The following is a 24,727-nucleotide window of genomic DNA, read 5'->3' as shown; positions in this document are numbered from 1 at the left end:
AATAAAACTACACAAAAGCTCTTTGCCTGTGAAAATGCAGAGAGTTTGCACATTTAAGTTTAAGAGAAACTGTTTGAATAACTGATTGACAATTTTTTAAATATTGTTCACTGATTACTAAAGGCAAATCTTTGAAATTTAAGCAGTTGCCCAACATCTTTTAGGCTTTTGACCACATTTAGCAAAGCTATGCTAAGCAAATTCCCATCTCATGTTATTCTTTCCATTTTTGCAGTATGCAAAAAGTTCATGCATGAGTGTGCACTTTATTAAAAATCAAAATGCAACATAAAGTTAAGTTGTACAATTTGGCAAAGGTACTCACTATTAATGATGAAGCTCTGGGCAAAGTAAAGGCAACGAACCATAGATCTCACAGCATCATCTGTACGAACTTCTTGTTTCTCTTCAGACTTTGGTTCTGGAGATGGTGAGCTTTCAATCTTATCTTGTGCAGTAGTTAGCTGAGTATCTTTTGTGTCTTTTTCTGTTTCTCTATAAGAAGTTTTACCATTTATAATAAACTAAACTATTTTTATATATTGAATTCCTACATATGCAAATAAATACAGATTACATAACTGAAATACACAGTAATATGCCATTTGAAACTTTTAATGCAATTTATTGATCCTTTCACAAATAAGTTGCCCAAATGTAGGGACTTAGTCAGTTTGACAGGGTGAGCTCTGTGAGGTAAGTTTCAAGAAATTGAGTAAAAATCAAAACTTTGTACTTAATGATTATTTATTTCCTTTATTTTGACTTTACCTTTTCACAAATATGAATGTACATGTTTGATGTATGGCCTCTGTGAAGTATATATACTTTTGATGCAATGGCTCAGTGGAGTGGGTACATATTGCTGCAATACTGACTCATTACAGAAAATATTACTTGAATTAATACTACCTACAAACTAGCAATTATCTTTGAAGTCTGTAATACTTAACTAGATAATTAAGATGCTGTTTACCCAATTTTGAAGTTGGCACTTATCCCATTCAACCGTAAAATAATCTGAGAATATTAGCTTGGAATGATTTTCAGTGCTACCAAATGTGACATTCAGATATGTCAGTATTGCAGCCCACGTGTGATACACAGTAACATTAGAGGCATACAATGCTTTCTTACAAACTTATGTGAAATCAGCCAAAAAAACCCTCCATATCACCCCCTCCAGTCATTCCAAATGCCTGTCCAGCTCAGCCTTGAATTTATTTAGGCTATCAACTTCCACAACAAAAGATGGAAGACTGTTCCACCAATCAACTACCCGCTGACTAAAGGCAAATTTCCGCACATCTAACTCTTTCCTCAATTTGAATCTATGCCTCCTCGGATTCTTAATCTGAGCAAGAGGAAGAATCCCATCAGCATTCAGCTTGCTCAATCCAGTCTTATACACCTCAATCAGATCACCTCGCAGGTGCCTATTCTCCAGGCACTGCAATTTGCAGAACTTAATCCTTTCTTGGTAAGAGCACCCCCTTTGTTCCCCTCATACACATAATTCAAAATAATTTCAGGTAATGATAATGTGATGTAATTTATACATGAACTATCTGGAAACTTTCAAATAGTTGTTGCCATATCTTATCTGTTTCCAAATAATTGCAGACAATTTACAGATTTTCATAAGAAAATAGCTTTGGAAATCACATAAAAACCCATAACTGAATTTGATTTTGAAAGTGTCTGCAATTCTGCCCAGACACAACAGGAGGGAGTATATGATGAGAGCCTTGTCGATCAATTCGGCCCTGGAAAGATTGTGCAAGGCTCAAGGGGTAGAATTTTTTTCAGCCTGGACTGTACTTGTTAACAGGAGAGATTGCTTCTACAGGGATGGGATACACTTAAATAGAAAGGGTGCAAGAATATTTGCTGATGCTATCAAGGCAGTGTTAGGTGGGTCGGAAAACTGCTAGCTTGGGGGGAGACAAAGACCATTAGATTGACAGTAGCCACTGGCAGAGGTGAAAGAGATTCTTGCACTGCTTCTATTAGAATGAGCAGAAGCCTGAAAAACAAGATGCATGATATTTCAGAGACTGCTGGGAGCAATTGCGGTACAAGTAAACACATGGGTTGTGTTAGGGTAGCTAAGAATAGAAACAGATGCAGGTATACTTGCGTGTACACCAATGCTAGGAGTACAGTAAATAAATTTGATGAATTTGAGGTATTGCCCAAAACATCAAAGGCAGATATTGTTGGGATATCAGAGACGTGGTGTCACACAGATATAAGGGATGCAGAACTGGAATTTGGGGAGTACAACGTCTACAGAAAGGATAGACAGGATAGGAAGGGGGGAAGGGTTAGTTATGCTATTAGTTAAGAAACACATAAAAACCAAGGAAGTGAAGCCAGTCGACATTGCTGGACAGTGCAGTGTTGAGTCAGTTTGGTGTGACATAAGCATTGGGAGATCAAAATTGAGAGTAGGAGTGTGCTATAGGCCTAATGACTCTGATGAGTATAATAAGAAACTGTACAGGGAAATAGAGGGGCCAGTAAATCAGAGAGTCTTATAATGGGAGATTTTAATTTCCCAGATATTGACTGGAATTTGGGGGCTGGTCACTCACACACTAGCAGGGCTTTTGTGGATTTATTGGATGATTGTTTTCTACATCAGCATGTTCGGGAGGCAACTAGAGGGAGTAATACTCTTGATTTGATTATCAGCAGTGATTCTTCATCCATTAAGAATCTGCAGATAAATGAACCACTAGATGGCAGTGATCACAGTGTGCTGAAGTGGGATTTACTCAAAGAGGTAACTACCATTAGGGGTAAAGGGAAGAGGTATTGCCTCCGTAAAGGCAACTACAATGGACTGAGACAGTATTTAAATTCTATACAGTGGGACCAACTGATGATGTTACCAACAGCAAATTCAAAATGGGAAGCATTCAAAGAACTTATCTTGGAAGCTACTAGGCTTTACATACCAACTAAGAAATATTGTTCAAGGTTTAGGCCAAAATGGATGTCAGATGAACTAATGAGGCACATGGCAGAGAAGAAAAATGCATGGGATACTTACAAATTAACATGACACAGAAGCCTATGATAGATACAAGTTGATATGCAACCAAGTTACAAAGGAGGTTAGGCAGGCAAAGGCAGATTACGAGAAATCCTTGGCAAGGGATGCAAAGAAAAACAGCAAAGAGTTCTTTACTTAAGTAAACTCTAGAAGGAAGGGGATGAATCAGATTGGTCCACTTGATATTGATGGGTCAACTGTTGATGATCCTGCTCAGGTAGCTAACAAACTAAATGAATATTTTGCATCGACATTCACACATGAGTTATTCAGCGAGGGGAATGCCGGAGGTGTATTCAACTCTAGCTACCGAATCTTGAAATAACTGGGAGTAAAGTGGAGGAGAAACTGTTGAATATAAACACAAGAAAGGCACCCGGGGTGGATGGGATCTATCCAGTTATATTAAAGGAGGCAGCAAAGGAAGTAAGCAAACCCTTAACCATAATTATGAGAGCTTCCTTGGACTCAGGGGAGGTACCCATAGACTGGAAATGTGCAAATGTGACCCCAATTCACAAAGGAGGATCAAAGGCTGACACAAGTAATTATAGACCTGTGAGCTTAACTTCTGTTCCAGGAAAATTAATGGAGGCACTGGTTAAAGAAGCACTGCAGGATCATTTAGACAAGACTTCAGTTATAGCTCAGACACAGCATGGTTTTGTTAAGGGGAAGTCTTGCCTGACCAATTTGATTGGATACTATGATGCAGTCACAAAAGAACTGGATGCAGGGAATAGCTTTGATATTATATACTTGGATCTTAGAAAGGCTTTTGATACTGTTGCACATGGAAGACTGCTACACAAATTGGAGCAGTGTGACATTGGAAGCAAATTGCTGCTATGGATAAAGGGGTGGTTGAGGGGAAGAAGACAGAGTGGTAATCAATGGACACTGCTCTTTGTGGACTAATATTATTAGTGGAGTCCCTCAGGGTTCAGTGTTGGGTCCATTATTGTTTTCTGTATTTATAAGTGATATTGATGATGGTATATCAAGCTTAATGTCCAAGTTTGCAGATGATACAAAGATTGGCAGGGTTGTCAAGCACACTACTGACACTATGCTGCTGCAACAGGATCTGGAAAGGTTGAGCAGATGAGAGGTGGCAAATGAAGTTTAACATTACATTTGTCAAAGTACTACACATGGGAAACAGCAACCCCAGAGCAACGTATCAACTCTGTGGTACTACACTGACAGTGGTAGAGAATGAAAGGGACTTGGGGGTAGTTGTGCAGGCAGATATGAAGTTCTCTGATCAGTGCAGACGGGCTGCAAGAGTAGCTCATGGAGTATTGTCAATGATATACAGGAATTTTTCTAGCAGGGATAAGGAGGTGATTATTCCCTTGTATAAGGCAATGGTCAGCCCACACCTAGAGTACTGTATATGGGTCTGGACGCCTCATTTCAAGAAGGATGTAGAGCTGCTGGAACGAGTACAGAGAAGGGCAACAAGATTAGTGAATGGAACAAAGGTGTGCTCTTACGAAGAAAGGCTTACGTTTTGCAAATTACAGTGTCTGGAGACTAGGCACCAGCGAGATGATCTGATAGAGGTGTATAAAGCCTTGAATGGTTTGAGCATGCTCAATGCTGATGGGATTCTTCCTCTAGCTCAGAATAATCACCTGAGAGGGCATAAATTCAAATTGAGGAAAGACAGATGTAGGATAGACGTGCGGAAATTTGCCTTTAGCCAGCGGGTGGTTGGTTGGTGGAACAGACTCCCATCCCTTGTGGTGGAGGTTGATAGCCTAAATAAGTTTAAGGCTCAGCTGGACAGGTATTTTGAACAAACAGAGGGGTGAAGTGGAAGTGGGTTTTTTTTTTTTTTTTTGGCTGATGCTGCATAAGCTTGCTTTCTTGCATCAAATGCCTCTACTAATGCTAACTGTTAACATAAGTTGTCTGACATGGGCATACAAAAGTTAAAATTGAATAAATTTTTGTAAATTCTGGTAACTTGAAACTGAATCAACTTTTATTGCTTTGATACAAACAGACAGGATATTGTTGAATTAAAAAATAAAAATTTAGCATTTTTTTATACTTGTCTTTTTTTTTAAAATCTGATTTGATTCTGATGATTTAATTGTTGGACAATCAAGTCAAATTAATTAATATTTAAGAAGTTTTTTTAAAAAACTTAGTTCCACAAACTCACTCCACAAAGCGTACTGCCATAGAAACTACCTGTGCCCACCTACATTCAGCAAATTTGCTACCATGGATTCAAGCACGTCTTGAGAACTCCACACAAGCTGATACACATCCAGGAACTTGTTCGTGAAAGGGGCAATTGCCAAAAATCAAACCATAATTAAAAAAAAAGTGAAGCAATATAATCCTCATTTATTTACGTATCAGTTAATTCGATCTTGTCCACTTCCAGAAAATTTCAGCTTCTACAAGTTTAAATTGGATGACAGCCAACGTACACAATGTCCTTTTTCAATTTATCAAGCTATTTTAGTCTTGTCGTACATTAAAATCATTCTAATAGATGAAAACAAATAAGAGATATAAAAGAGGGGAGAAAAAAGACACACACGAAAAGTTTAACAACTAATGCAATTACTAATTGCAATAGTCATGGCAAGTTTTAATAAATTTTATAAGTCCCACAAAATATACCTTGCAATTATTTTCTCAGTATGGAACCAGTAAGATTTAACAAAAAAAAATTTAATGATATTGTAATGCCAGTGTTTATAAAAAAAAAAAGATTCCCTATAGTAAATACTCAGGACTTCCTATATTAATTTATGTTTATCAAGAGATATCAAAATTAACCATTTTTGCAGAGTGTTAAGTGGAATAATTCTGTATTAAAACTGCTTTAAAGCATTTCTGAAATATCTAAAGAAAATGCAGAAAATGCATTCACCCATCTTTCTGCTGATCACCAGAAGGAGGAGGAGTTGATTGTTCCTTCACAGTCCTGGTCTTCTTTTTACGCAACCTTCGGAAAGACTGTCTCAAAGACTTCCTGAACAACCTAGATTTGGATTTTGCACCATCTCCAGCTCCTGAGATATCTAAAAGAAGACAATCAAATTTCACAAGATGTTATTAACCAAACAGGTTCAGAAAAACAAAAAGCAAACTTTCAAGAAAAATGCATTCTGAGAGTAAAATTGTTCCTTTATCAGAAAGGAACTTTCAATTATAACCAAAGAACTGACTGTTGTAATTCCACGATTACACCACTTCAAATTTTACTCAACCTTCCCATATTGGACAATCAGTTTATGATGCTGCAAACAAACAGTATGCTGATTAGTACTTAAATAAGACTCAATGTGCAATTGGAAACAGATCATGCAAAGTATGTTGGTAAGGTAACTTTCAAATAAAGTAGTCGCTACAAAAAGTAGACACAGACAGGCAGTCTACATATGATCTAAAAAGAAATTTCACATTAAAATCCTCTTTAATGTAGGTGCTCATGTACATTATCTTTTAATATCAGCACTCATTAAGTACAAATTAAAATGTTCCTATCAAGTGAGATGCTGACCAATTATACACTAAGAATTCACACTGATTAATACTACATACCAGTGTATGATTTAACAGATTAATCAAAAGCTTTGTTTCAGTTAGATAATAAAAGTAAAACAAATATGAATAAAGAAATTCTTTATTCAATTATTAAAGAACTTTAAGAAACCATCCCAGCTTATGAACAATCAGTTTGTGATGCTGCAAACTAACACTATGTTGATTAGTACTTAAATAAATAAAATAACCAATGGGAAACAGATCAAAGTTTTTTTTTTATGATAACTCTCAAACAAGGCAGTCACTACAGAAAGCAGACATGTTTAAAATCCTTTTATCACTAGTACTTCCTTATATTAGTAAAAATACTGTTAATTTATCTTTATTTTTAAGAACAAAAAGGCAGCTGAATTCAAAAACCTTATGGTAAAACAAATGGTATATATGATCAATGAAAGTAAACATATATGAAGTAAAATCAGCCATGCAGCTTGCTTCATCTACACAAATTTTGTTATACAGTTAATCATAGGTGTCCAACTCCTGACTGCAAAAAGGAGTAATAGCACAACCAAAGCATTAGGAAAACCTCATTCAAAAAAATATCAATATTAAACTATATATATTGTTTCTGTATATTTATGCCATTCCCAAATTCCATAAACATCCCATGACTGTTTTGTAACCAGTCAAAAAATCAACCATGCCAACATCGCTGGTAAAAATCAAAGTCTATCCTTAACAATATTCAATACACTTAAATTATCAAGAACAAAGATTACATCTTTAACCTATAATAATATGAATAATACTATAGAATATAGCACTTTTGACTTTTTTCGCTAGAATTTCTATGGACAGTCCCATGATGGTATTATTAGACTATTTTATCAAATTTAGCAACATACTGAAATTCAATCTTATATACTGGGAAATATCTTTAAGACTTTTTTTATTCAACAGTTATGTTATCAACAGGAACCTCATCTTTATACAAATTAAAGAGATTCTGTAACATCAGTTCTTTAGCAGTATACTAGCTAAAATATCTCCATTTCTTTAAATACAGCTTTACATTTATAGGCCTGACATAGCCGAGTGGTCAGGAGCACGAGTGCAGTAGCACACACTCTTTGAGTGGACTGGGGTTCAAGTCCATGACTGCTAAATACAATTAACATTTGTATTGATTGATTTATTTAAACTTCAATCATCTGGTGGTCATTCTGCAGTATAAACAAAAACATTTATTTGACCAGAAAATTCCTGATAATGCTTCAATATATAGGTATGTAGATGATTATAATTACCATACCATAATTTTTAAAAATTACATTACCACAATTTTTAAAAATACTTAAAATTAATGGTTAAAAAAACATTTTTTGCCAAATCACTTGCCGCTGCCTGTGGCCAATGTTAAACTTTAGTCTGTACCTCCCCCCCAAGCTAGCAGTTTTCAAACCCACCTTACACTGCCCCTCAATAGCATCAGCAAATATTCTTGCACCATTTATTTAAGTGTACCCCATCCCTGTAGAAGCAGTCTTTCCTGTTAACAAGCACAGACCAGGCTAAAAAAAGGTAACATTCACTGAAGTACTTGTATTTGCACAAAAACCACATCAGATAGCAAGCAAATCAAGAGGTGAATCTACCTATGTAGTGTGCAACAATTTTATTAAAGATATTGGCAAAAATTTTTTAAAAAAATATTAGTTTAAACTATCAAGCTCTTATTTAGACACTATGAATTATTAGATTTCCAATTTAAACCAATAGAGTAATTAGTAATAGCTTTTTCATTTAATGGGCCTACATCATAAGTGTATTGTTATGCTGTAGTGTTATATGCTGAATAGTGATTGTTATAAAAGATAAATTATTCCACAAATTTCCAAATAATTAATTGATACTTTTAAATTATTAAAATAATGGAATGAAAGTCTTACCAGTTACACTTAAAGTACACTTGGCCATTACAGATTTCTTCTGGATATAATCAATAAGGGTATAGCCATGGGCAGTACCAGCTGAAAGCCTACAAACAAAATTTGAAAGAAAAACTAATCAATTATAATTTATCTTAAAAAGACATTACTGAAGCCATTCTTGAAGTTTGCATAGTGTAACTGAGAACTAATGGGAATGCAAAGCACAGAACTCATTTTAATCAAATTAAAGTTTTTTTTTATTTATGATTACATTAATAACTTCGTAGTTATGATAAATAACTCAATATGAACATTAAATATATATTATTAGAGTCCGCAGATTTGGTATTGAGTGCTGTCTGCCACATTGCCAAATTATGAGCTAAAATGTGAATAGCCTGATTAGCATATGAAGAATTAACAATAAACAGGAAATTTGCTTAGTGATGTAAATTAAGATACCCCAAATTAAAGGGGTATCTTTAGTAAAACAATTTGTGGCTGTCACCATGAATAGTCAAATACGGCTAAGAAAATGCTAGATGGAAAGGGATGAACCAAAAACAATTGAATGGAATAACTACTGATGACATGTTCAGGTTTCTGACAAGGCAATAATTATATTGCCTCTATATTCACCCGCAAATATAACTGAAACTGAAGTTAAAAATAAATAAGGCACAAGTGAAACTGAAGTTAACAATAAATAAGACACAAGGGACTGATGAGACCTGTCCAATTACATTAAAAGAAGTAGCAAAGGAGGCAAGCAAACATTCAACCATGATTATGAGAGCATCCTTGGATTCAGAAGAGCACCCTATTGATTTGAGATGTGCAAATCTCTCCCTAATTCATAAAAGCAGATCAAAGGCCAAAGTGAGCAATTAGATCTATAAGCTTAACTTCTGTTCCAATGAAAATAATGGAGTACTGGTTGTTAAAGAAGTAAAAAGTAATGTATGACCATCTAGACAAGAATGTAGTGATACAGGAATCACAGCATGGATTTATTATGGGACAATCTTGTCTGACTGATTTGACTGGTACAGTGGTTTGTTTGTTTGTTATTTGGTTTTTAAGAGCATTAGCAACTAAGGCCATATTGCTCCGGGGATATGCAGTGGTCATTCCCTGACCTTTCCACATCCTCCGTATTTGGTGGGCACGGCTCGAACCCTGGTCTAATCAAGAAGGGTGTGCTACGCACTGCTGCTCCTGCCCACCTGGCTATGGAGGCACCTTCAAGGTACAGTGGTGTAGTAACAAAGGAATGTGTGTATAATAATTCTATCATCATACTTGCACTACTAGACTGCTACACAAATTGAAGCAGTGTGGCATAAAGGGCAAGCTAGTGTTATGGATAAAGCAATGGTTGAGTGGGAGAACAGCAATTATAAATGGGCACTGCTTTTAGTGGAGTCCCATGATTCATTGCTGGGGCCCATTCAGAATCTATTTATTAATGATACTGATGAAGGCATATTAGGTTTAACATCTAAATGATGCAGATGGTGTGAAGGTCAGCAAGGTGGTTAGTTACAATAATTTGCAAAAAGGCAGAATGGTGTAAACAAGCCAAGTCTTGCCATTCATGGCAAGACTTGGCTTGTTTACACCATTCTGCCTTTCTTGTTTACACCATTCTGCCTTTCTAGTGAACACTTTCTAGTGTCAGTAGTTTTATGTATTTGGAATGGGAGGGCAGCAGAATGTTTCATTGGGAAAAATCTTGACCCTTTGGACCAAGACACCAGACATTTTCTAAAAATGTTTTAATCAAATATTTAAAGTAATTCATATAACAATGTAGCATATATTGTTCAACCTTTTATAATTTGACTACTTACTTTAAAAATTAATAATATTCTGCACATTTATTGATGGTAGAACAAAAGCATACTTACAGTCCCCACTCCACATTAAGAGCAAGGGCAGTGATAGTTGCAGGAGGTAACAGCTGAACGACACAGCTAAGCTGAAACCCTTTCTCAAACTTTTGAGCACCTGTTTTGAATGTTAGAGGATTATGACCCTTCCACACAAAGCTGTCATACTCTTGTACTATGTTCACTGATACTTCCTGGAATATTAACCCAGATAAAAATCAAACATTTAACTTAATGTTTTTTTGTCATTATTAACATCTTGGATTTACATATGAATTTAATAATTAAAAAAATAGTAATCTGAAACTATGCAAATTAAAAGTTTATAATAAAGTATAGGTAAGGGTTAAGCCTTATGAAATTGAGAGGGGGAAAAAAAAGTGAAATTGTGGTTAATATAGCCTTTCTCCACAATTAAACACCAAGTACCTCAATTTTTATTCTGGTACTTCAAGGGCCAAGAAGCTATTGACAAAGATCACCCTGTCATTACAGATCAGTTTCTCACCTTTTCTAGAATAAAAGGAGTTCCTTTACAATTACAGCTTATACATGCACACCAAGAATAAATACATCTGTCACTTTTAAAATACAACAAAAAGAGAAGACAGTTAGATTAACATGCATTCACCCATAGAGAAATACTAGAGAAATACTATCATTTCTCTAAAAAACAAACTGGTTAGTTATTAAAATCTTAAGTTTTCAGTAATTAAAATCAGAAATGTTGATAGTTTTAAATTCTGGCTGTTGGTAAGATGTGTTTATTCAGAGGTTACCTGTGAGACAAGGAAGTTTAATTCTTTGACAAGTGAGATGTTCCCCTCCCTCCCCACTGCTCAAACTTGTGGGCCTGTAGTTAGTCTGATAGGGGCATGCTCTTTTAAAAAAAAAAACTTAAATTTATTAAAGTTAAGCATTTCAAATAATTTCTCCATGTGAAGTATTTTAATTAGTTTATTGGCATGCAAAGGAGAATTAGTAAAATTAAACCCTAAACAATCTCCCAAAAACCACAAACTGGCTATGTTTTGGATTTCAGAATCAAAACCCATTTTCAGCCTAGGTTTCTGGCTTAGGGAGACCAATCTGTACCACTATAGAAAAACCAAACAGTCACACTAAGGAACTATAGCTGTAGTTACATTAGATGAAAATTTTAAAAAATTACACCAGCATTTTTTACAACCCTGAAAAAGAAACCATTGCAGTGAAATTCATAAAAAAAAAAGTTTTTTTTTTTTTTTTAAAATAATATCCTTTACATCTATTTATCATAAAATTTGATTTCGTCAACTTTTGGTTCCAAATTCCAGAGAATTGCTTCAATTTAAGGGTTTTTTTTTAAGCTGAAATTAGTGCCAATAGCCTTCTAATTTAAAGCAATTTCCATACTATCATTTCTCAAAACTGTGTACATACTCCCCACAGCCCAAAGATGAATAACTTAATAGGAAATCACATGGTACTCTGTCTATAATTTAGAGGACCCACTGCAAGTGTGGAGAAGGATGTCATTGTTCCTCTGTATAACAGGAAGGCAAGATGACATCTGGACTACTGTACTGTAGATGTCACTTCATCTGAATAAACAGGAGACAGAACTGCTAGCAAGTTCAGAAATAGATAAACAAATTGACAAATGATTGCAAATATATGTCCACATGAGGAAAGTGTTAGAATGTGTGGACTACAGAGGTAATTTAGTATCTTAATTATCATGACTGAGGTGTTTAAGACAGTGAGCAGAATAACAAATGGGAAGGGGGCATGTTCTAAACTGGTAGGAGAGTGAGAGCTGTGGGCTTGATGTTCTAAAAAATTAATTTCCATTACTTTAACTTTAGACTTCCTTATTACTTTACCTCCATTACTTTCTTTTAGACTTCCTAATCTCCAAAGTGTAGGTTTAAGCACCTCTGAATACTGTAGAACAATCAACTGGTTGAGTAAGGAGCTTAATTTCACTTGCCCAGCTTCAATCAACTGAAGTAAGAGTACATAATTCAATACCCAATAAACTAATAATTTTAGTTTAATAAAATTGCATGGAATTAAGTGTCTTAGTATCTATAGAAATATTTCTTTTTTACATTCTTGGGGGTGTATGTGTTTGTGCTGTTCTCTTCAAAAAAACAGCTCTGGATCAAATTTGTTGGTATCTCAAGAACAATTTCAAATACTATATTCCTGTCAGAGGTAACAGTAAAATATCAAAACTTTATGCAGAGCCTGTAACATAAATTGGTTCTTGCTCTAATGAGAGGAAGGTCCACAACCATCAGGTTCCATCTAGTGAAGTGGTTTTCTTCACATTAAAACAATGGCTAGCAGTTGAATTTGCTCTTGCTGGGTATGATGATTAGTGGTTTGTTTCTCAGCCCTACCACTAAGTTTTCTTCGCATAAAAGGCTCACTGCATAATATATAAAGAGCATTAGTTTTCACACAAGTGTCTGAAAAAGTTAAATCACTATTAATCTGCTGGGATAATGTTTTCATGTTTTTGGTATTCAATAAGAGCGCATATATAATTAATATGATAAATAAAAGTAAAAGATGGCAGTTCGAAACATCTGGAAAGTTTAAAAAATTATATCAAAATGTCAAAAGAAAGTTACGATAGCCTACATCAGATAAAGGCGGGAAAAATTTGCTAAATACAGTACTCCGAAAATAATAAATAATGAAATCTGATGTCAGCAAAGTAAATATTGATGCTAAATCAGGTATTTCATCGGGGGACTACACCTGACATAGCATCAACAGATTGCGTTTCCATACTTGCCCATAGTTATGCAAGGAAAATAAATAAATAAAAAAAAAGAGAAAAAAAAAACGGAAAAGTATCTCTTACAAAGTATGGACAAGGTAGTCCCTACGCAGTATTATAATGAAAATATAATTAAGATAAAAGGGTGAATATTATAAAAAGTAGAAGATTAAAAATATTATACCTGAAAATGGCGACGAGAAATTACATGAGGTCAATAAGATAGCTGCAAACAAAACAAATGAAACAGCTACTAACGAAAAAATAGATGACTAGTGACCTCTATAATCAGTTTTTAAAACAGTATTTTAAATACACAGAATCGTATTTAATTTCGATTATGTAATTTCGCGTCGCCATTTTCAGGTATAATATTTTTAATCTTCTACTTTTTATAATATTCACCCTTTTATCTTAATTATATTTTCATTATAATACTGCGTAGGGACTACCTTGTCCATACTTTGGAAGAGATACTTTGTTTTTTTTTTATATTTATTTATTTATTTTCTCTTGCATAACTATGGGCGAGTATGGAAACGCACTCCGTTGATGCTATGTCAGGTGTAGTTCCCCGATGAAATACCTGATTTAGCATCAATATTTACTTTGCTGACATCAGATTTCATTATTTACGGAGTACTGTATTTAGCAAATTTTTCCCGCCTTTATCTGATGTAGGCTATCTTAACTTTCTTTTGACATTTTGATATAATTTTTTAAACTTTCTGGATGTTTCGAACTGCCATCTTTTACTTTTATTTATCATATTAATTATAATATACATATATTTACATTTGCATCCGTTGCTGCTGCTTTGCGTGCTTCGGTACATTTGCCATATCCAGTTTAACTCTGATGTTTTCACTCTTTAATACACATATATATAATTCTTCACCTAACATGGAGATATATATATATATATATATATATATATATATATATATATATATATATGGCCCTGCATTTTATTATGACAAAATGCTCAAGCTAACATAAGTATTTTTTTTATTTAAAAAAATAACCTACTTAATGTACAAGAAGAATCTACAAAATAATTTTCATATGGGCCACTAAGAAATCAGACCATTTGTGTGATAAGAGATTCTGCTTCCATTTTAACAAGGCACTATGTCATAGTAACTAACCTGCAATGATTAGTTCCTTTAAAGATTAATGAAGGAATAGTCCACACAAAGTGAATTTTTGAATGCTAATTAATATTAAAGCACTTTTAATATTACTAATTAATATTACTACTCTTCCCCTCCCCCAAGCTCCACAGCTTAAATTTATACCACAATGTGTCAATCTTGGAGAAATAGGCTATATATTCAGCTAATAAAAGCTTAGAGCCCACAAAGACTGATAGTATTGTTCTCACTAGATTTTCTAAAATGATACTGAAAGGGATAGCAAGCATGATGTCAGGATTGGGAGAGTGATATTGATCAGTTCCAACCACTCCTCCAGGACAACTTTAATAGGCTTCAAGGCTGCAAGGACAGCAGCTGTATTTTACAGCTGCATGTGGGGTATTACACTTACCAACTCCAAAACAACTTGCTTAAAGAGGCTGTAATAGGTGTACATTGTGTCCTATTGATTTATCAAACATTTACTTATAGAGATTGGGAAATTAAAGGCTTAAGTTCTGCAAGCTGCAGCATCTGGAGGCTAGGCACCTGCAGGGTGATCTGATCAAGGTATATAAGGACTTGAATGGTTTGAGTAGGCTCAATGCTGACAGGATACTTTTGCTTGCTCAGAATAAGAACCTGAGGGGGGCATAGATTCAAATTGAGGAAAGACAGTTGTAGAACAGATGTGCAGAAGTTTGCCTTTAGCCAGCGGGTGGTTGATTGCTGGAACAGACTTACATTGGTCGTTGTGGAAGTTGATAGCTTAAATAAATTTAAGGCTGAACTACACAAACATTTGGAGTGACCAGATGGGGGAAATGGGAAGGTTGTTTTTGGCTGATGCTGTATAAGCTTTCTTTCTTGCATCATAGCCTCAATTAATGCTAATGCCAAGTCAATATCACTGTATAACACAATTGTAAGACTGCACTTAGAATACTGTCTAAGTATGGAGTCTGCAGTGGGGAGGGGATAACTTCTTGAAAGGTCTAAAGATGGAAAACTCACTTAATCTGCAAAAGTGTCCAAATCAGGAAAGGCAGAACAAGTAAGCTACAGAGCTTGCTAACCAGGTACTTTAGAGGAGATCTGACTGATTTGACTGACATCCATAATACTGTGAGAGAGGAAAGTAAAATAGCAGAAAGATTTCACTGTTATGATTCCAGAACTAGGGTACAAAGTTTTGGTGTCTATAAATACCTCCTTTGTGTACAAATTTTATTATTATTACTATTCATTCATTAAAAATAATAAAACAAACCAAGACAAGAAATTAAAGCTTACTTCTATATCAATTTCCCTTTCTTCATCTTTCATGTCCATTACAATTACTTGTCCAGCAGTTCCTCCAACTACAAGTGTACCACTAACACAACAGATACTTATCTTTTTAATAGCCAGCCTAGGATCATCACTGTATGGATCAAATGTGCCTACCTAAAGAAAAAAAAAAAGTTTTTCAGACACTAGTCAAATATTAATTAAACTTTACAAATATAGGAATTTTTCTAGTCAAACTGTTCACTTAAATGTGTGCACACGCAGAGAGAGAGAGAGAGACATTTTATGGCAAATAAATATTGAATAGAAATATTGGCAAAAGCTATTGCCAATATTTGCTTATTTAAAATTTTATTAATCATAACCTAATATGCCTAGAAATGCACCATAGAAAAAGGAATCTATGCATCTATATAAATATGTTTTAACATCCCGTTTTACAGTTAAGATTTATAGTTAAAACTTAAACTGCTGTCTATTTACTCAATTTATAGCAAAGGCTTAAATTGTTCAGCACTCACCTCTTAATCCATATTTTCTTATTAAAGTTCAAAAGAAGAAAGGTAAAGGTTTAGCTACATTAATAACTAAGACTATGCCCAGAAGAAGAAATGCACTGCTTTTTCCTCCAGTTGTCGTCAATAAAATCTCATGTAAACGAAAAAATTAAAAACATAGGGTCAGAAGCCAAGAGCCCAAACAGAAAGCTTTCAATATATTCATCATCAGTTGGATAAGTGAAGGTAAGGTTCATATAGTAGTTCTAGTTCCCATGGTGCATCATGCTAAATACGAAGTGCGTGAGATTCCATATTGGTGAAAGACCAGCCAGTAGTCTCATGTTTAATATTTCAAGTGACTTATTGTTCTGTAACCATTTTATCACTAAGGCTTCATATTGAAATATCCTATAATTGTAATTTAATTTAAAAGTGATAGCAGAGTCAATTAATGGGCTGTGAGATTATACAACTGTGCATGTTGTGTAAGCTCAGTGCTCCCTTGATTGGTCTTAACTATTATAATGGTATTACAATCTTGTGTTCACCATTTTAGATGCAAATTTATTTACCAAACTCCTAGCATTGTGGTACACGCAAGTATACATGCACCTGTTCCTATATTTCCTAGTGGTGCTACTTATGTAACAGGCTTTGCAACCTGGTTGACAGAGATATATTATATTGTTAATGTCTTGTATTTGGTACTTGTAAGTCTCCTTGTAATTACTAAAGGAGGCCACCAGTTTATTATAGGAAGAGATCTTTTCTTAACTGATAACATATGTGACCATTGGATAAATGTACTGCAAACTTTCTTCAAAAAAGAGAATTGAATAGGAAAAGTTCAACATCTGAAGAAATATACCATCCCATTGTATGACACTGCTTGCTTACGTTCTACTACTTGTGAGAATGTTCTAATCCATTATAATATGAAATGTAATACCTATAATACAAAAAATATACATATCATTTCAAAATGCTTTTGTTTGAAATAAAAAATACACTGCTTTCAAATAACTGAAACTTGATATGCAAAAGAAAAAAAAAAAAAAAGTTTAATATACCAGTGAGCATTTATTAGCTTATTACTTCAAAATATTCGGTATATGAAGTTATAAATCAAATATTCAAATGAACAAAACCAGCTGTTAACCATTTGAAAGAAGGGAATTGGCTGAAGGAAGAAATAAATCATAAACAAAGTTAAAGTGCTACCACTATAAAAGTGAAAAAAAAAAAGGAAAACCAAGCAAGACAGTTTTCAAATATTTTAAAAAATAACCAAAGAATTAATAAATTTTAGAGATAAAATTATTTTTATATCACATCTTACAGTTTTTAAAACTGTATGTATGCTGGATTTTTACTTCTAAATTTAAAAAGTCCATAGTACATTATGAAATAAGAGTGAACACAGTATACCCTCATAAGTCACTAATATATTAACACATGATCATGTGTAACAAAACTATTCAAAAACAGTGAATGAACATGATACTTTCTGAAATAAAGTAATATACTTAGTTGAATTAGACATTGAGTTTGATTTCAGGGCTTGTGTGCATATGGCAAATGCAGATGCACTACTTAAATTAATTGGATTTGCTCATGTGCAGTATGGACAACATGTGTATTTCAATTTTTTGGATTTTGTGAACAAATATTCAATATAATAGCATTATGTAATCATACAATTTTTTCTATAATTATAATTTGGTTACTGTACCAGATACCTCTACTTTCATCAATTAAATATAAGTGCATGCTTTTCTTTGACACTGGTGTTGGGATGTTGTTTTGTTTACTTTATTATTGTCCAATATAATGAAAACATAACGTGTTTAAAAACTTGCTTCTGAGAATAGTTATTGCAGTTGCTTTTATATTCAATTTTATTCTCATAAAAACTGGCAGATAATAGTAATTCATAATGGAAAAGTCAGTGAATCATATTTTGGGTCAGATATTTCCAATTTATTAGATATTACTAATTCAGAAGATGACAATGAAGATGATTTTTGTGCAACTACACTTTTGTACTAGAGTATATGACTCCCAAAAAGATATTAACAAGACAAAGAATGTTGCTATTTATCTTGTCTCAAAGCAACAGCAAGTTCTTCCTCTTGTATTACTGAATGTTTATTCCAGTTAGTCGATGTTTTTGCTAATTGAGTTTAGTTTTTTTTTTTAAATAAAATTAAAAGTTGATTCATTTTAATATATATTAAGGGGGAGAATAGTTTTGCCTTTCTATTTCATTAAAAAAATTAATTATATTCATCACACAACAAGGATTAATTCCTTGTCTGAATAATCTGAACTTGAAGACATTTGAGGTTGTCACAGACATTCTCTCAGATATGCCAGACAAGCTGTACTTGCTACCTGGGAGTCTAAAACGCTGATGGAACTGATATTCAGGTGACACTCAAGTCAAGTGGACCCAATTTCGGCAAAGTCCGGATGGTCTGTGACAGCCAACTCCTCTGCTTGCACCTTCACGATGGTGGGACTGTTAGTAATCCTGGGTATAACCTCCATGCACAAGTATATGGTGGGTGACCACCCAGGTGTGAACCAACATAAGCAGGGGTCGAGGTGTGGCGCCCACACCACATGGAGGAATGCTGCCCCTCTATGTTACCAGGCATTACTAGGTGGTAGACGACTCATCAACCGGTGAAATACCACCACTTTGCTTATTGGAAGCTTGAAGTGGTGGAACCCATGTTTAGTCTCTAGAGCTAAGTTCCGGCCAACCCTTCCCTCTCTCTTCCATCATGCAGTATGATTGATGACTTTTGAGGTTATAATGAATGTCGTGGTGAGATCCAATATTACTTACATTTCAAGGGTACAGCTCTAAAAAACGGTGTTCGCAGGCTAACTGCTAGTTAGTACACCGGACCAAACCTATTGGTAACTCTCGAGGAGGCTTCCGGATCAGCTAGTGTATAATCTTGCTACCTCTACTCTGCCAGACAGTGACTGGAGGGAGTCCGAGTAGTGTGTATGCGGGGAGCATTGTCAAGGCCACGTTATGTCAAGGATCTGGGTATATTCTTACCACATGTACGCCATATCCAAAAATTTCATTACTTCATACAGCAAGTCCCACCCACTTTTTCTTACTATTGAATACACCATGAATTGTCAAACTAATAGAGCAAGCTTATCTGCGAAAAGATCTAAACCTCCCAAGGACTTCCTAATTCATTTCACAAATATACGTGGTCTCAATTCTAATCTCAACGATGTCCATTTCCACTTGCAGTCTTCCAAACCCCATGTACTTTTTCTGACAGAATCTCAGTTATCGGTTGATTCAACAACTGCTAATCTCAGATGTCCAATTAATCACTGTATGATTCCTTTTGCCTCAAAGGTGGTACTTGTGCATATGTCCGTTCTGATATTCCCTGTCAGAGACTTGGCAATTTGGAATCCCCTCTCTTTGATCTTCTCTGGCTTAATCTCTCTACCTCATTGTTCCAAATTCATCTGTTGTCTCTACCGTTCTCCCAACTCCACTAATCACTTGGAGCTCTTTGACTCCCTCTCTTTGCAACTTGACTTTCTCCAGTCCAACTTTCCTAACAGCGAGGTAATTTTCCTTGGTGATTTTAATGTTCGCAACTCCAGCTGGCTTCCGTTTTCCAGTCACACCGACCCAGCAGGTCGAGATGCTGAGGCTTTTGCAATTACTAATGACCTAGCACAGATTATTCACTTACCTACAAGAATACCAGACAATCCTAATCATACAGCCAATACGCTTGATCTTTTTCTCACAAACAACCCTTCTAAGTACACGGTCGAAGTGAGAGGTCCTTTAGGCACTTCAGATCACAACTTGGTGATTGTCTCTTCTCCAATGGAACCTTTATCTCATGGCTATTCCCAACCTCGTGTTGTTTGGCATTACAAGAATGCAAAATGGGATGACCTGCGAGACTTCTTCTTTTCCTTGGTCAGATTACTGTTTCAAAACTTCTGATGTCAACGTTTGCTCAGATTGTGTCAGTGAAATTATTCTTGCAGGAATGGAATCCTTGATTCCACACTCCACTTTAAAATCTCTTCCTTTATCTAAACCTTGGTTTTCCAATAAATGTGCTAAGGCTGTCCAAGAGAAGAATGTTGCATATCGTAATTGGCTTGTTTCTAATTCTTCAGTTTCATTTTCTGCCTACACCAAAGCTCGCAACAATTGTAAAGCAGTTATTACTCAGTCCAAACTAGAGTTTGAACAGGCTAAGAGTAGAAAACTTGCTTCTTGCCCTAATGGTAGCCAAGCATTCTGGTCTCTTGCCAAAGCTATTGGCTGCAACTTTTGCCCATCTCTGCTCCCACCTCTGTCCAAACCAGATGGTTCTGTTGTCACTTCAGCCAAGGGTAAAGCTGACCTGCTAGCATCCCATTTTTCTTCCACGTCATGTATTAATGATCTTGGTAAAACACCTCCCACCATTCCTAACACGGTCCATTCAATGCCTCCTGTGGTCTTCTGTCAAAAGGATATCAGAAGGATTTTGATGAATCTTGATGCTAAGAAAGCTCCAGGTCCTGATGGTATTTCTCCACTTGTTCTCAAAACCTGTGCTCCTGAACTTACTCCTACTCTTTGCCGCCTTTTTTCACTTTCTTATTCCAAAGGTGTTTTTCCTTCTGCTTGGAAATTTGTTCATATCCAGCCAGTTCCTAAAAAGGGTGACAAATCCCTCCCATCCAATTATTGTCCCATTGCAATTAATTCTACTCTTTCTAAAGTAATGGAGAAATCAATTAACTGCCAACTCTTAAACTACCTAGAAACCTTCGTCTGATCAACAATCGCCAGTATGGATTCCGTCAGTGTCGATCCACTGGTGATATTCTGGCTTATGTTACCCATTTATGGACTAATTCAATGGAAAGGTTTGGTGAAACAAGTAGTTGCTCTGGACATCTCAAAGGCTTTTGATCATGTTTGGCATAAAGGTATTCGAAACAAGCTTCCATCTTATGGTTTGCCAACTGTTTTTAGTAATTGGTTATCCAGTTTTCTCTCTGATCGCTCACTGAGGGTGATGGTAGATGGCTCTGTCTTCTAACTTCTCCACTAATGCCAGTGTCCCCCAAGGTTCAGTTCTTTCCCCCACTCTTTTCCTCTTGTATATCAATGACCTTCTTCCATTGACTGGAAATCCTATCCATAGTTTTGCCGATGATAGCACATTGCATTCAACTTTCCATTTTGAGAAACCTTGTCCTGCTCAATCAGCTTCAACTTCTCGAAAATCTGCTGCCGATTCCTTAAATGCCAATCTCCAGATAATTCTCCAGTGGGGCAAAGGCAACTTAGTTGACGTCAACCCTTCTAAAACTCAGTCTTGTCTTATATCTCGCAAAAAGGATTCTTCTGCTCCTATGCTTATCTTTAGTGACACTCCGATTTCTAGGCAAAATGATATATCTCTTTTGGGGATTACCCCAAAAGAGATATCATTCTAATCTCTTAATCTCTCTTGACTTCTAATATCTCTTGGCACAAGCACATTACAAATATTGCTTCCTCTGCATCTAAAAAACTGTTTTCTCTTTTGCTCTCGGCGTTACTTTTCTTCCAAACAGCTACTTACTCTGTATAAATCGCAAATCCGCCCTGCCATGGAATATTGTTCCCACATCTGGGGTGGTGCCCCCAAAACCTCTCTCAGGCTTCTTGATTCCATTCAGAAGAAGGCAGTTAGGTTAATTAATGATTCATCTCTAACAGAGTCTCTCCACTTGCTTTCTCATAGACGCACTGTTTCTGCTGCATGCCTCTTCTACAGATACTTCCATGGGCACTGTTCTTCTGAATTGCCTTCTATAATTCCCGCTCTCTCTTTCAAAACAGTTCGAACACATGCCACCACCAGCCAACATCCATTTACTGTCCAACTTCAAACCCACAGAACCAACTTTTCATCTGCCTCATTTATTCATTCAACTGCCGTTTTCTGGAACAACCTTCCTTCATACGTATTTCCTGAAAATTACAATCTACAGAAGTTAAGTCCAATGTCAACAAATATCTTCTTTCGTCTTCTCAACACCCAACCCAAGCACAGTACTATAGGTTCTAATACCTCTCTTGTTTGGGGTTCACATAAAAAAAATTCCCGCCCCCCCTCAATTCAATAGTGGCATATCTCACAAAGAGTGTCCAATCAGTAGCCCATTCCTTTATACTGTGTGGCCTGCAACCACACAAATTAAAGTGTCATGTACTCCAAATTTAAAACCAGTTTGTCACACTGACTTTTGAAAATCCAGTTTCAGTAATATTTGATTTTTCTGTAGTTTTTTTTATTTGCCTTCCTCAATGCTAACAATATTATTAAAACCATGCAAAAAAGTTATTAGTGTTACATAAGTGTAATAATTTTATATTTAATTATTAAAATGTAAAATATTAACTGTAAACATACACACTGAATAATGAATTAAATCCTATTGTGAAAAAAAAGTGTAACAGTTGTAAGGAACTGTTCTTGTGGCTTGACCAGCCATAACCCTCATTTTGGCCACAACCTTCACATTTTATCAGTTTTAGCTCCTAGCCAAAAGAGGTTGGGTACCCCCCCCTTACAGGTGCTGATCAGCCTGTTATCTGATTAAATGCTATTACTGATAACAATATTGTAGGAAAGATGACTACTTACCTTGCGGAAAGGAGGCCAGTCCTCATCACCTGTGTTTTCATCATGATCATCTGTAACAAAGATCTTTGATGTGTGAACTGTATACAAGTGGCTTATAGACACTCCTGAAATATCCCAAAATCTCACTGTACCATCTTCATGTCCAGTTATTAACATATCTTGAGATGTTCTAATAGTACCTGTGACATGACCTCCTGTTATAGGCCATTCCTAAAGATTTCAAAAATGAAAGAAAGTCAGATTTTAAAAACTGTTGAATTACTATACTCCGCATGTATTGATACACTATATGACAAATCCAAGACTATCAATATTCCAAAAATCATTACTTGCAGACAATTGTGTTAAAAAAATAAAAAATACCCTCAGCATGAAGCTGCTAATTGAGACTACCTATTGTCTGATGGAATCAATTTTGAAACCAGTAAAAACAGTTACCTTGAGTTTAACTTTGAAATTAGTTACTTTAGGTCAACTCATGGAAAAATGTAGTTGTTCCTAAAAGAGCCCGAACCCTGTCTCATGGGAGGAACAACTTTGTTCCCTGAAAATAATTAACTTCCAGAGGGCAAAGAAAAACCTAACACAGAAGCATTATTTTTTAAAACTATTTCAATGTTTGCATTGAACTAGTGCCCTACTTCTGTACCCAAATGATAAAAACAACAGGAAGCAATCTTGTCTGGCTGTCTAACTCTTTGGTCAATTTAAAAATTGTTTCATTTATTGCTGTTCTGAAGTTTGAGATACACAAGCCAGTTTGTCAGACCTTATAGATACCAACCTAATAACAAGTAGTGACTTCTGTAGCCCTTAAGATGTGGATGCAATATTCCAGCAACATTGCTGGAATATTGCATCCACATATAAAATACCATTCCAGTATAGACACAATGGTATACTGGAATGGTATTTTACCAATACCATTGGTAAACAATGGTATTCTACTGGGCACACAGCTTGAATGGTGGCAAATCTTGTTGTAAACAAACTCATTCCTCCTAATTCCACAGATGTCAATAAGACAGAATCCATTTAATAAATGCAGGTAAATAAACCACAATGAAGGCACTCTTAATACTCCTAGAACCATTCTCAAAAAAAAATTTGCTTTGTTATCCTGCTGGAAGTAATCATTATCAGATAGATAAAATCAAGTACAAAGGGATGTTGCCTACTCTGCAATGCTAAAGTATCACGTTAACACTGAGTACCATGTAAACACTCCCCACACCTTCACAACACTGACCTGTAGTGTTGGCACAATGGGTCCACCGATTCATACTACTGTCACCCCACCCAGTCATGTATCAGAACAAACTGGAACCAGTATTTAGTCAGATCACATGACCTTTTCCACCCCTCAAAACATCATGTCAGTGTTCCTTTCCCTACTATAATCAGCTGCTTGTTTTTTTCAGCTCAGAAGAGTGGAAACCCAGCAAGGCCACCTGCTGATGAGGAATACATCACTCTGCAATCCAATACAGTGGATTTGAAAAGTTCCTGAAATTGCGCACTGGTATTTAAAAGGTTTGTGCTACAGCTATAAGCTTCTGTGAGGCATTGCAGTTGACCTCTGTGCACACGCATGCCAAGTGGAAACTGGTTCATCCACTTCACTCACCTGTCACAGCTAACTGATTGCAGAATGTTGCAGCTTAAACAGTGTGCCAACATCTTTAAACTTGGGAAAAGTGCTATGGAGATACTGCAAACATTATATAAAGTTTATAGAGATGAGGCTTTGAAGAAAAGCAGCAGTCTGAGTGGCTTAATCTTTTTAACACAGACAGGAAACAATAGATGTGTTTCCTGTCTGTGTCACCTCAACCTCTGTGTATGCACCTTTGACATCACAAAATGTCATCGTGAAAGTGAAGGAACTTATGTGAAATGATAGGTGAATGACTATTGTTTAAATTGC

At 35.5% G+C, this 24,727-nt stretch overlaps 1 protein-coding gene across 3 annotated transcripts in view; it reads right to left on the bottom strand.

Moving 5' to 3' along the window:
- The window catches only part of LOC150086374 (lethal(2) giant larvae protein homolog 1-like), a 242,693-nt gene that overhangs the window by 45,098 nt on the left and 172,868 nt on the right, over window positions 1-24,727 (bottom strand). For all 3 annotated transcript variants that reach the window (XM_090372550.1, XM_090372551.1, XM_090372552.1), the window contains exons 12-17: window positions 22,801-23,010; window positions 15,606-15,758; window positions 10,422-10,597; window positions 8,530-8,618; window positions 5,961-6,111; window positions 326-495 (exon numbers count right to left, since the gene is read on the bottom strand). In XM_090372550.1, coding sequence (XP_090228676.1) covers window positions 326-495; window positions 5,961-6,111; window positions 8,530-8,618; window positions 10,422-10,597; window positions 15,606-15,758; window positions 22,801-23,010 — 949 coding nt within the window. The remainder of the gene's footprint in view (window positions 1-325; window positions 496-5,960; window positions 6,112-8,529; window positions 8,619-10,421; window positions 10,598-15,605; window positions 15,759-22,800; window positions 23,011-24,727) is intronic.

The sequence above is a fragment of the Mastigoproctus giganteus genome, chromosome 4 (genome assembly GCF_048544385.1).
Source record: "Mastigoproctus giganteus isolate SK-2022 chromosome 4, ASM4854438v1, whole genome shotgun sequence".
Lineage (NCBI taxonomy): Eukaryota > Metazoa > Arthropoda > Arachnida > Uropygi > Thelyphonidae > Mastigoproctus > Mastigoproctus giganteus.
The sequence above is the reverse complement of the archived record's forward strand: the minus strand, read 5'-3'. Positions and strand labels throughout refer to the sequence as shown.